General features: G+C 36.0%; 1 protein-coding gene across 1 annotated transcript in view; it reads right to left on the bottom strand.

Moving 5' to 3' along the window:
- rabgap1l (RAB GTPase activating protein 1-like) overlaps positions 1 to 14,705 on the bottom strand; it is a 90,076-nt gene that overhangs the window by 66,939 nt on the left and 8,432 nt on the right. Inside the window, exons 4-12 of the mRNA XM_039682325.2 lie at positions 14,394 to 14,604; positions 12,158 to 12,332; positions 11,911 to 12,074; positions 11,667 to 11,777; positions 10,827 to 10,893; positions 9,937 to 10,039; positions 7,237 to 7,403; positions 5,395 to 5,521; positions 32 to 125 (exon numbers count right to left, since the gene is read on the bottom strand). Of these exons, the coding sequence (XP_039538259.2) occupies positions 32 to 125; positions 5,395 to 5,521; positions 7,237 to 7,403; positions 9,937 to 10,039; positions 10,827 to 10,893; positions 11,667 to 11,777; positions 11,911 to 12,074; positions 12,158 to 12,332; positions 14,394 to 14,604 (1,219 nt within the window). The remainder of the gene's footprint in view (positions 1 to 31; positions 126 to 5,394; positions 5,522 to 7,236; positions 7,404 to 9,936; positions 10,040 to 10,826; positions 10,894 to 11,666; positions 11,778 to 11,910; positions 12,075 to 12,157; positions 12,333 to 14,393; positions 14,605 to 14,705) is intronic.

The following is a 14,705-nucleotide window of genomic DNA, read 5'->3' as shown; positions in this document are numbered from 1 at the left end:
GTTAAATGTTTTAACTCAAGCCAGGTCTCACCATCTCTTGAGGATCCCAGCCCAGGATTCCAGAATCATCTCGGGACAGTCCTTTGATACGTCTCCTGTCCCACTATAGATCTCACTGTCGCTATCTGTACAGCGAGACAAAAGACAAATGTTTGTTACCGTTTTGTTTTGCCAATAAATACGAGAAATATAACAATAAGAAAAAAATAACACCACAAAATTACTTGTATGTAGCGGTAAACTGATGCCTGAAGTTAATGAACTCAACCTATACCAATATGAGATAAATAAACATAATATTGCAAAACCATAAGTGAACTTGCACATTTACTAGTACGTAACTTTTGTTCAAGTAATGATAGACAGTAAACTAAAGCATGGATAATTCACAATACTCTTACAATAGTGTGTTTTTGTGTTAACATCCAGTGTTTGTTTTTGTTGGATGATAAGTTTAAATGATAAAATACATGGGTTCATTTTGGACTTCATCATCAACTTAAATATTTCCAACCGACTAAAATCTGAAGGTAGTTACTAAACATTAATAAAAGGAAATGTTTTCAAAACACAAAAACTATGACTAAAAGATGTGTCATTTTCACGATATTTTGGGAAAATTTTGCAAACGAAAATGATCCATTCATTGACAATAGTATAGTGATGTATGAAACACCACTCACACACAAGTCACTTTGAAACCAAGCAGCTTTCTGTTTGTTAACAAGAATTTACGTGACCATATGATCCATTATGAACAATTTATGTGGGGATATTCAAATTAATTAACCAATCAATAATACCCTTGATCGGCACTACCAAACGTGGATGTTTTTCCACAAAAAAACTAACATTGTTATAATGTTTTGATTGATACTGTGAATCTTTGATGCAATCTACGTATATATTGTGAATAGCGCTATGGACTTGACTTGACTCGTGACTTGACACTCGTGACTTGAGACGTGACTTGTGACGTGACTTGTGACGTGACTACAAAATCAGCTTGGGAAAAATGTTCATCGTAATGAAATTCACAAAATTCTACATCACATGGATTCCAATAGAAATGACTGGATTTCGCCATGGGGGAATGTTTCTACACCTTTAATTTTTTTTTTTTAAATGATTTCATCACTTATGGCCAGATTCTGCCGCCACACTTTGAGAGACACTTAAATGTAACCAATCATTATTAAGAACTAAAAGCTCAGGTATACTTCATTTTCCATCTTGTGCACAGTTAAATGTGCAAGCCTTTCAGCGTTCATAAAGTGCACACTAGTAGATCTTTCTTTTCAAGCTGTAAAATCAGTCCCGACGGTTTTGTACGGATTAAAAAGGCTGCATCCAAAATCGCATACTGTATATGTATGAATCAAGAAGTAAAATAAGTTTTGAATAAGAAAGTTATTTTTTAATAAGTAATTACTTTGTGACAGTTAAAAAAAGGTATGTTCTACAGTAAGAATATAATTTTTACATGTTGTCATCATCATATGACCTACCAGCATCAATTGCGTTGCTTCACTTCCATTCACAAATCTCCTCATGGGATAGTTAAGTGCCCATCGTATGCGCATTTCAGAATATCAGTGGAAGTAGCAAGTCATCCGTACACTGTGAATTAGGACCTACTAATCTTTTCACATTTGGTTTCATATATTAGGGAAGAATGCGATTTCAGATGCAGCCTAAAACTACATCACGCAGGCGGTCCACGTGCCATAGCGAAACGAGGACTAGGCTGAGAGTTTGGTGAGAGTCTACACCATAGGTCTCAAGGTACAAGATATGTATGTTGTAGGCAAAGATCACTCTTCAACTCATTGCTTGGCATCACTTCGAATGACAACATTCGGATATGTGATGCTGCACGACTTACAAATTACACAATCGTCCTTGCAGAATCCAGACCAGAAGTTGAGTTATACGCCATACACACACCTGCATTAGTCAGGGCCTTGGAGTGCCAAGATTACCGTCACGCCTTGAGGTGATAAAGAAAATGTCTCGGACTTAATGTCTGCAAAGGTCATTAAGAGCCGACCAGCAGACTCTCTGCCCATATCTCAAGGTCCGCGTCTGCAAAATGGCCGCCCATAAAGATGTTTGTAGAGGAAATGAATGGCACTGAATCTGGTGGTGACAACTATGTAAGACCAAAAACACTGGGAGTGCTGTGATTAAACACATGGTAATTATGGCAAGAAGAAGTGGGTTTTAATATAAAGATCTTCGAATACAAAAAAAAAAAAAAACGTTTTAGTGCTGAAAGCAGAAATGAATTTATGGGTCACCGGAATAAAGGACTCGCAAGGCACTGCTTTTTGAGCCCATTTACAATGTTCACGACCTCCAGCAAGAGCCTCAAATGCTGTACGTTTTACAATCCCCGATGTGAGGTCTGGAACACAGTGGTTTCTTTTGAAATGCTTTTAAAGGGCTTCTTTTTACATTTACTGCACAAGTACCTTGGCAACGTTGCAAGAAGTGAGAGAGATAGAGATAGGGAGAGAGTGAGAAAGAGAGAGAGAGCGAAAGGGAGAGAAAGACAGATCAGCCTTGAGCAGAGCCTCCGTCGCAAGGTGACATGGCGGTCCGGAAGCAGATGTAGGCGGATGAATCTACTTTTCCATCTGGCTCCCCAATAGAGCTCAAATGTTAGAGAAAAATGGCGAGAACGAACACTTACAAAGAAAACAAAGACTTTCTTGTACAGACCAGAATAAACTGCACAAATTAATAGATGAATAAAAATAAATCTTTCATTCAATTCACAAAAGAAGAGAAGCTACGCGAAATAAGTTGCGATTGGTTAAATGCAACCAATTGGTTAAAAGCACTGGCACATATTGATTGGTCAAATCGCCATTAATATACATTTATGTATGTTTATATATATATATATATGAAGAGTTCAGATGCAAAAGCCTCTAAGTGCCATTTGAAATTTTCTTCTAGAATGATCATTTTTATCAAGCTTGTATGTTTAAGTTCAGTGATTTCACTTAAATGGCAATGATAATTACCTATTAATTGTTATTTAAGTGAAATTACTGAACTTAAATATACAAGTTTGATAAAAATCATCATTAAAGAAGAACATTTCAAATGGCATTTAGAGGCTTTTGCATCTGAACTCTTCATATATATAACTGTTTAAGACATATGTGCTGTTGTATTGGATCTCTGGTCTTTTTTTGTTGTTCATATTCATACATGTTTCAAATGATTTGAGTTGCAAGAGTTCAATTAGTTCTACATTCTTCATGTTATCAAATATGAGATCTGCCCATGTGAAAAAAGTATTTGCTTAGCCTATGGAAATCTATCCGTAACAAGACATATTCGCATTTGACTTCAGCTCTGTTTTGCCAACATATGATGTCCCTGTATTTCCAGAAATCTAAAATACAAACAATCTCCAAATCTGGCAACCTTCAACTTTAATAATATTAGCTATGTAAACAGTCTTGCATTCTTCTCAGCTCCAATTATACTATGCAAAACGTTCTAGAAATATTCAGACAGCATTTATCCCATAATGAATTTAAAATATGCAACTATCACGCTGTTCACGGACATTAGGTAGTAAATAGTGCAGAACAGCCCTATAAGTGATATTTAAAATGCTACTCAAACCCATGTAATCATTATTCCATGTTGTGTGAAAAGACCACTTGAGCAGAACACAAGACAACAGAAGAAAAAAGAAAACGCGGCGGCCAGTTCCAGGTGGTCAGATGACACACAGAGACCGAGAGCCAATAGCACTTAACCAAATTGGAATCCATTCTTCTGAAATGGGCGCTGATAACCACTTGAAAGACGCCAGGGTTTCACATCTCCGGCTTGTGGCACGCTGTCAAAAACATAGGCCATCTCCGCTTGGCGAAAAAGACAAACGGCTGATACACTTTACCTCGAGCTACGGGCCGAGACTAAATTAAAGCTGGCGATGGATTCATGCTGCCAAACCCCAGGCAGGAAAAAGTAAGGGACGCGAATGTTGATCATGTTAAAATTTGGTGGGGGCAAAATCTGGACGGATGATCTCATTCACTTAATGTGTAAGCATTGACATATAAAAAATAAAAAAAAAATAGCAAAACAAATGGACCTGCTAAAGCTTTGCTGCCAAGGCAATCGTCCGCACGTACACACATAAGTTTGCTCCCTCTCACTCTGAACAGCCATCTGAATAAGTTTAGAGTTGGTCATTTTTCCTGTATTTGTGAGACTGGATGGGGGTGAGTTTGACAAATCTGTAAACTCACTGAGAAACAGAATTTTCCTTGAGCTTTTGACATCTAAGATTATAAGAATAATATTATAAGAATACCCTGTAAGTTTCAGAACTGAAATCATCCTTGTTAGTCCAATAAAAGCTTTTATTGACACCAGCCTCAGCAAACGACTCGTTTTTCAAAGTGGGGAACTATGACGTCAAAGAGGATAAGGATGGTTTAGCCCCGCCCACTGATTTGCACATTACACGCATAGCTAAATAACATTGGCCTAACGCTACCTTGTGATGACAAACCGGATTGAGCTACCGAGCAATACACAATATTGTGCAGCGCCTGTTTGTGGAAGAAGACTGTCGTTGCATAAGCGTCCTCTGGATTCCAGCTGATGAGGTAAAACATCGTCCGTTTGTTCGCTTCATTTCACTGAGGATTGTCTTGTAAATAAAACTGGATTTGCAGACCGATAAAGATTAAAGAACGGTGCTGTGCTGTCTATATTTAATCTGACAGGAATTGTGCTCTGGGTCGAACATGTATGGGCGAATCATTTCGGTTGCCATTTTACAACATTGGACGTTTCCAGAACAATTTCCCCCAAGTGCATTGACGAGTGAGTTGAAACTCATTATAATATGCAAAACTGTTATCCACTCACAGGAGTGGGCGTTTACTTCCAAGTCTTCAGTGCGAGACGCCCATAAAAAGCGAGCGTTTTTGAGCTAGGCTCAAAACTAGGGTAGAAAATAGCCTATTACTTATTCATTTTGATGTTTTTGAATTCAAAAACCAAGCGAAGGTCATAAGTTGACCTCAGACAACAATATAATAAAATTTAAAAACCCAGTTCACGACCCCTTTAAGGTATCAAGGTACAATCACTTTTCGATCCAATCGTATTAAAAAGTATAATAATTCTGTAAAAAACGAAGAAATGTCCATTTTGATTTCATGGCGACTTTAAAGTCAGAGATAGCGTGGAAAATGGTCCAATGAATTTAAAAGACTAACATCGTAAGTGGACTTCAGCAGACTACAAAAGTGTAGGGTTCCTTTAAAGGAGTTCACCTTAAAATGGAGGCCTCAAAATGGCAACAAACATAAAACACAGAAAAGCACTCTGATAAACTAGGCGGTGACATACCTTCCTCTGGTTCCTCTTCCTCCGTGGAAGACTGCAGGAGGCTACGACTTCCAGTCGCACATTCTGTGTGTTTCTGCAGGCTGACCACTTCATAAATGGCATCTCCCTGGCTGCCCTTCACAGTGCCCTACAAACATAGAGAGCAAAAACATATATATTAATATGTGTGTGTGCATTTATATACATAGTTATATAAAGAAATACAAACTTTATGAATGTAATATGTCAGATATTAATATAGATATACAAGAGCGTTACTATATTCACAATAAATTATTGAAATGATAGTGTAAATATTATAAAGTAGGAATTTTCATTTATAGATGAACTGTTCCTTTAAGAGGCAAGCGCTCAGCAAAAGCGTAGCATTCAAAGTTAGCTTCACCTTCGCTACTGCTTCAGGGGAAACGACAAATACATAATTACACACAATTAAAACAAGTGGCGATAGAGAAAGAGGTTTGCAGAGATTACACCCTTACTACTCCGCTTCAAGTAACTCTTACAAACATTTCTATTGACACTGCTTCCCTCGCACCATGTGGCTCTTATGTAAACCAACGTTTCCAGTACTACAGGCGAAGAATGATGTTTACAGCAAGAATAATTATACGCTAATTCCTCGCACCTAATGAGCAGCGTAAACAAATACGGAATAATAAAATAACGTGGGGAATGGGCTGGGTCTATCGCTAACGCCATAATATTATCTTTTAATTAGCTTTTAACTACAGCCCAGGCATTCTTTCTCTCTGCGATAAGATAGCTACGGAGGCAATCAGGCAGAGATGCAGGCTGCAAGCTCTAATTACTTGAGCATGATAATGAGCGCCAGGCCTCTTATTAAGCTACGAATTATACAAAGCCTGCATTTGCCGCTTCACAGCTTCCAGGAGTTACTGCCCCTATTCACCCTTCACAAAATCTCACTTCATTCCTCAAGGTTTGTTCTCCATCTGCGCAGCCACTATATCGCAGTCTAGAACGGATCATAGGCGGTTTACAGGCTTCATGAGAAATGGGTGAATCTTAAATCCAGCCGAGATTGTTTCCAGGTCATATTTCAACCCCTAAAAATTAGATATTTTATTTTAAAACCCTGATAACTAAAAGACTTTTGGCACCATCACAATATTTTCATAACAATTAAAGGTGATATATATATATATATATATATATATATATATGTGTGTGTGTGTGTGTATACTCTATATATATATATATATATATATTTATATTTATATATATATATATATATATTTATATTTATATATATATATATATATATATATAATAAAATAATAATAAATATATTAAGGAACCGGTTTCAGAGCAAGTTTTTTTTTATAATAAAATTATTTAAATGATACACCTTCAAATCACCAATTACAAATAAAAGTATTATTACCTTTAATTGTTAAAAAATTATTATAATAATATATATATATATATATATATATATAAATGATTTACTTTATCAATTATTATCACCTTCAATTGTAATTATACAATTAAAAAACTACTAATTACTTAATTTAAAAAAATAATAGAAAAAAAAAAACATTATTTATTTATTTATTTATTCATTTATTAAATTTTTTTTTGTTTTTGTTTTTTGGGGGGGGGGGGGGGTATTTATTTATTTTATTTCTTGCTTTCATTTTTACCAATTATTTAATTGACGTTATCACCTTTAATTGTAATGACAATAATGAAATAAACTAATTTTACCCCAAAATTCATCAAAATATTTCTGTGTAAAGCACTTGAGTTTAGGGTTCAGCATCTATGAATAACATGTAAATGTTTTTGTGTGAATGCGTGTGTGGTTTTGGAGTGTACCTGTTTGAGTTTGAGGTAAAACGTTTCAGAGAAGGCCTTCCTGCTGAAATACCAGAACCTCTCATTAGCCGGATAGACCCGCACTAGCGCCTCCATAAGGAACCGAACAGGTTCTACAACCTCAGTCACCACCAGGTCCACTGCCACAGTCATGTAAACCTGCTTATCTGGAGAGGGGGGAAGTTCACAGTTAAAGACAAAACTGACTCGATGTACGCAGGGAAAATATTAACCAGTAATATCACAAACCCACTTTTCATCATCCAATCAAATTCAAACAGATCACCCACACTATTTCCCCATTGCATAATTCTTTTCATGGAAGTGTAAATGTTTCAGTCACGTAACGTTTCATCTGAAACAAAGAGTCGAATCAGACATACAGCAAAAAAAAGTAACATTTCTAAAACTCAGGTTATACATCTCCAGGCGTTCTGGGAACTGCCAATTCTCTCTCAGGTGAGCCCTATAATTACAAAACAAACCAGACCACTGATAGAAACAAACCACAAATCAGTGTAAACCAGCCTGTTTCAGACTAAGGGACTTTTATTATTTCAATTAACAGGAAACAAGAACGACAATAGCTACAGATTTATGAGGGAATCGCTGAAAATAGATTCCAATTACGATAGAGTCAGGTCAGAAAAGGTGCTGGTGAGAAAGATGGGAAGGTAAATAATAGAAGATCTGTGGTGGGTCTCCATTGACACTTACAAACGCACACAAAACCACAATGAGGTCTGAGGAACGTTTTACTGAGAGTGTAATAAAGTGTAGACTTGAAATGAAAAACTTGTTTTTAAAACTGAGGTGGCAATCTGAATCAACCAGACTGGAATTTAATTTCTGAGTAAATTCCATATAATTTCACTACAGAACATTAAAGCTGCAGTTCCACTGCTTCCAGTTTGGCCTCATACCAAATCAACTATATATACAGTATACTATGATGAGGATTACAAAAAATATTCCAAAATATTTACTGGCGGCACAAGGTATTACGCAGTAATTCTAATCATCCTGCACATAATCTCTTCTCCCAACTTCCATCAGGGAGACGTTTGCAGAGCATTCCAAAGTGCACATCACGTTTCAGGGATAGTTTTTACCCTCAGGTAATAAGGCTACTGAATGATAGTACAACAGGAAAGAGGGTTGTGGTTTGAGCTTAGTTACTTTATTTATTGTGCTTGGGATGGTTTTTAATGTTATTTTAATTGTAATGTATTGATTGGTGCTGAGAGAGTGCCAAGGCACATTGTATTTCATTGCTGTGCTGACTAATATGCATATGACAATAAACTTGAACTGTTAACTGTTAAATAAATATTTATAAAATGTGACTTAAATTGTACAAAATCAAACATTAGCATTTATAAATTATCATTTTAAACCTTTTCAATTAAACAATATAAATCATATAAAATTAAAAGTTTGTCAATGAATAAAAAGAACCTTTATGTATACGTACATTTCATTTACTATAATTAAATTGTATATTGTATATTAATGAAATTATATATAATGTATGCTTAACACACAATATATTCTGTAATTTATTAGTAGTTGAGAAAATAATTATACAAAATTAAAATTATGTCAAATCAAACATACATATAGACACACAGACATACATTAATGACTGTGTGCATACATTTACAAATACAATTAAATGTTAACGATCTACATATTAGTAATAATGATCCATTAACAAAACCCTTTTTAGTCAACCTCTAGTTCAAGCCAAAAAGAGATGAAAATGAATTCATGGTAACACTTTACTTGAAGGGGTGTGCATAAGACTGACATGACACCTTCATAATCTTTATAATCATAAGTTTTATGCACGTTTATGACAACTGTCATTAAGTGTCATTTGCTCAGTTATGGCATTTTTAATGCAAATTTGACATTGTTTGAGATGGCTTTGTTATGACACCTTGACAAAAACCAATACATCATTACCTGTCATAACACAACACAACCCATCATAAACATGACATAGCAGATTAATGATCAAACTTACGAAACCACCATAGCTTTATTGGTTAACATTACATTAAAATGTCAGGTGGTTGGTTTTGACATTGACTGTCATGAAGCCATTATAACTTTTTAATGACAAATTCAATGTGTAAAACTGTAGTTGAGGTCAAGAAAAGTATTCATGACTCAGTTATAATGGCCTCATGACAGCCAATGTCAAAGCCAACCACATGACAGTTTAATGTAATTTTATGTCAAGTTGTCATGACAAAGACACTGACAGGTTATGATGTTATGGTTTATGTCAAGATGTCATAACAAAGACATCTTAATGCCATAATTGCATTCAAAATGTCATTATTGAGCAAAAGACACATGTCATATCATGGTTATGAAGGTTTCATCCCAGTCTTATGCACACCCCTTTAAGTAAAGTGTTACCATGAATTCAAACTATATTGCTGTCAGTGAGAAATGGCACACATTTTGTCCATGAAAAGCTGCTGGAACAGAAACTCAACATGCTCAAAGTGCTGAGAACTGTATGGCTTGCAAATAATGTGAGAAGAAAACAAAAGATAGCAGGAAAGAGTGTGAATTTCTGTGAAACCTGTAAACGTGGCCACAGCTTGATGTGCAATGAAAAGAACTAGACACACTTGAGAAGTGAACGAGTTTCACGCTTTCAAAGGATTGTGCATTAGCTTTCACCTTTCGGCGTGTCCTCGTTCAGAGGCTGGAAAGCCGGAGTGTTCGGATCCCAGGTGCCAGTGATCACATACGCCTTCCCATCGGCACTCTTGCCCATAGACTCCTTCAAACACAAGCACACAAAAATGATCAAGTTTTCTCTACTTCTATAATGACTAAAGATTTGTTAACCAAGTTTAACCAGTGGTAAATTTAAGATAGGACATGCATTTATCTAATAGGACAAGCGTTTATTCATTGAATGTGATTTCTAAAAGCCAGTTGAAGGAAATTCAAGATTTTTTTAATGGCTAATTAAATATCTATAAATCAAACACATGAGTCATTTGCAGTCTTTGCGAGTCAGAATTTCATTTAAACTCCACAAATATGGCATTCAATCAAATGAAAAACACCTGCTAAACTAAAGCTTTAAGACATCTTTTTAATATATATAAACGTTAAAAGGAAAAAGCAGATTTGACATTAATTGTATTAACAAATAAGATAAAAAAGGGGGGATTCATCATGATTATTTTTATCTATTGATTGCTCTAATATAGGCACTTTTGGGCACAGTATCAATTGATGACATTTGTCTAAACCATCCAGATGGCAACACGCTTCTTGATGAAAAGTATGAGATTAAGCCTTGTAGGATGTTTGATTCAGGAATCCCTGTGAACCCAATTACGCGTGATTGAACTGCTAATTGTTTTTAGTCTTGATGTGCAAATCGCCATTGCTTAACTTGCTCAAGGGCCTTTGTAAAATCATGTTTTTAATGAATAATAAAAACCCTATATTTCCATTAAGTGATTCTAAAATTGGCAACAGAAAGGTTAACATTTAATATTGAGCCTGAGGTCTGGCTCAATAAACTGGGGGAAAACTCCAGAAATGTGTCTCACCATGTCGACGAGGTGCATGTCGCTGTTACGGACTTTCTGACCAGGACTCAACAGCATCCCAAAGCACCTGGACAGAAAGTAAATGGGTTTGATTGTGAAGAAAAGTATTATTTATTACATAATATTTTGACATTGTGATTTGAAGCTTCTTTCATTAAGTAATACGCTATATGAAATTTGTGACGGTCTCATTTTCACAGCAAGTCTCAAAGTGAAGAGGGTTGTCTCTACTGTAACTAGAGCAACATCTAGTGGTTACACAATGAATCACACTTATATATTTCAACTTTATACATGTAACACAATATATACATACTGTCTGTCTGTCTGTCTATATATACACAAATACATATAGTACTATATATATATATATATAAGGTCATAATAAATTACTATATAAGAACAATACAGTATAAAGACGCTTCTGGTTTCCTTTTAACTCATTTCAATTTAGATATATTGTAAAAAAAAAAAAATTTAAGAAAATTATATATTTTTTATCATTTTATTGTCTCTATATAAATAGTCTCTGGTACACCCTAATCTGGCTTAATAAATTCCTTTGCTGTCTAAATAAATTATTTCTAAATAAATACATTAATTTGATAGTTTATTTATCTCTACGCCTAGAACAAGAATATGTCATACAGTCGGACGGGACATTAACTACAGGCTATTGCCAATTTATATTAAAAAAAAAAACCTTACATGTGTCCCACCACTTTTTTTGTAAATCATATGTCTTTTTTATTTTCTTTAAAGGCAAGGCCCTGGCAGTCATTATAAAGCAACATAAAAGGAAATGGCAAAACATCTGAATTTCTGAATCCCATAACCCACCTCTCTATTACCAGCTCCTGGTTGGACATCTGCTGGACGGTAACACACACTTTTTTATGTACACCCTGCCGCAGCTTGAAGTAATATTTATCTCTGTCTTTGGGAACTGGACTGCAAGATATAGAGCAAGAGAGAGGGAAAGCAAAAGTAAGAGAGAGAAGTTTACACAATACGAATAGCAACAGTAAAAAAAAAAAAACACACACAACGAGTAAGACGTAGGCAGAACTAAGTAATGACAGACCTGAAGTTTCCTTTGCCGTCATCTTCTCTCACTTCCAGAGAAACGGTGAAGGTGAAGACGTCACTATCGGGGGAAAGTGGCAACACCGTGTCCCGCATGTCTGTGGCGGCAGCTTTTGAAGATCGCTTGAAGGCCGTTAAAAAGCTATAGAGGATGCGACTAACCTAAATAAGGAAAGGAGGTTGAGCTTAGTTGATTTCTACATTTCAAGACTGACTCTTTGAACATGAAACATTACTGAACTCACAGCCTCTTTGATGTGGCAGGAGAAGACGTGGATTTGGAAGTCCTCTGAGCTGCGGTAGCTCTCGGTGAAGCAAAAGCAGTCGCTCTCGTCAGATCCCTCTTGTCCTCGTGCGCAGAACAACACCTTGTAGATGGGAAAAGATGCGATTTGTGTTCCTGAGGCCTGGTCGACGATCCTAGAGTGATTAAAAACATTTTGTTTTGTTCTGTCAGATCGTACAATACGACCCTGATAAGATCGCAAGAAACCCCAAAGCAGGATGCATCACTTAATCTGAAATCTTTTATGATATACATCAACTTTAGTCCTGACTGACAGATATCAATCAAAAAACAAAACCTTTCTGGAGTAAGCTAAATAGGTCAACGCACTTTTAATAGTGCCATTACTAACACTAAATAGGATATTTGCATTTAGATATAGTCAAAATAAGTAGTGAGGATATTTTAAAAGTAGTAGTAGTACAAGTGTAAAAATGTCACTAGAATTAGAGCAGCACTTTCCATGTGCATCATGTTTGCTTAGCTCACTTAAGAGTCATTTCTGAGGTTTATAGAGACAGTGAGATGCTTGATCTGAGGTTACACCAGTTCCTGAGAAAAACAGGGTGAGAAAACAGAAGTGCAACACCACGCTTATGAACCTGAAAGAAGGAGCTAAAAGCAGCTCAGGTGACAGCTCTTGACAGACCATGAAGATCATAAGAACTCAGAAACTAAAGAGAAGTCACATTTTACACTCCCAATGTTGAATGTGGTTCATCCTAGAGCAAGAAAGCTAAATGTGCCCGATCTAAAAAGCTTTTATGAAGCCCCAGGGGAAACACGTGCAAAAAAACAAATAAAAAACTGGTTGTGAGATGCATCTGATGTCATATATGTCCAGTGGAGTACAAAAGTCTAAGAAAACACTGAAAATCTGGGATTCAAACCTGGTAATGAAAGTAAAAGCTTAATAATATAGTATTAAAGTTTAAAACTTGAATCTGTGTTTTATTATATTTACATCCCTCTGTGTTTTTTTTGGTTCAAAAGTGTGCACATTTGGATAAAAGCTTATGGATTATCGTATGTTTAGTTTTTTTTACCAAAAATAGGACAATGTGAGCATTATGGAGCGCTAAACTCTCACATGTTAATTATGTTTAAGTCATACTTGAGGGCGCACTTGAAAAGCTAGATCAAGCTATTAGTCCATGAGCCAGGACCCCAAATTTGGTCCATCGGTATCATCTGGGGGGACAAAGTCTCATAGTGATTTTAATTTATATGTAATGGGGGGGGGGAAATAAGATTTTCACTAATCTGGGATTCAAAAAGTATGTTTAAATTAGAGCCAGACCGATATATCGGCCGATATTAGGAATTTTCCAAACTATCGGTATCGGCAGTTATACTGGCCGATAAATGAATATTTCAAAAATAAAATAAAAACAGACGAAACACGCTTGAGCCATGTCATGAGTGTTGGAGTTGTATAGCTTGTCCACTAGAGGGCACTCTACACCGTCCCTGTTGGAAACACATTCGTTGAGTTGGTCACGAGACATACATTGTTTAAATAACAATTAAAAGAACATCCCCATAAGTTCTCTTAACTCAAATAAGCATGACAAAATTTCACCGTTTTGCTGCTGTTAAATAAGCCGAGAGTGAAGCGGAATTAGCTAGTAATAGTTACGTTACGTTGTTGCAGTGTAGTTGACTGACTGTCCTTTTAACTTTTGACAATGTGACTGAAGAATTTCTTTAATAGCATGTGACAGTTATAGCAATGAGACATATCGTCTCTAATTGGCCTGTTATATTGAAAATGTATGTTTTACAATTTGCAATATGACATTATCCATTGCAAAATTATGGCTCATCATAGACTAGCTAACCACTAAGCCACTATCATCACTCTGTTCTGTTGTGACAATAAAATAAACAAGTTTCTTTTTAAAATGCATTATCATATTATATTATTTTATTTAACTCATAAATAACTACAAATAGCTAATGTTAGGGAAATGTTAATGTTTTGTTGTGCGTTTCTGAAATAAAAAAATATCGGCCGATATATCGGATTTTAAAACCAACAAATGTTTGTATCGGTATCGGCCTTCAAAATCCTTTATCGGTCGGGCTCTAGTTTAAATCTGACGGTGTCTGCAATGAAAATAAAGATTTAAATAGAAAACGAATGTTTCTTAAACAGTCGTCTCAGATTTGTGCGTTTTTGGCAAATGACTGACCGGACACAACCGTCTGGGCCGTTGGGCACATGGAGGGTGACGGGGATGGGGATGGGGCTCTCTGCCCGCAGGGTGGCCATGGCTTTCTGGGCCTCCGTCTCGTTACGAGGGGCTTTCACCCAGGTGCAGCCGAGATAGGACAGTTTACTAAACTGCACACTGTCTTCTTCCTCCTGTCCTGTCACACTCTCCAAAACAGCTGCTGATCCTTCTGTGAATACAGACAACAAAGTGTCAATTCAAGGTTGCAGAATGTCTTTTTTTCTTCTTTAAAATTGTTTTTATTTGTAAGATGTAATACAAAATCAAGTG

Source organism: Pimephales promelas, chromosome 2 (genome assembly GCF_988280905.1).
Source record: "Pimephales promelas chromosome 2, fPimPro1.hap1.1, whole genome shotgun sequence".
Classification (NCBI taxonomy): domain Eukaryota; kingdom Metazoa; phylum Chordata; class Actinopteri; order Cypriniformes; family Leuciscidae; genus Pimephales; species Pimephales promelas.
Note: the sequence above shows the minus strand (reverse complement) of the source record. Positions and strands in the feature narration are given on the sequence as shown.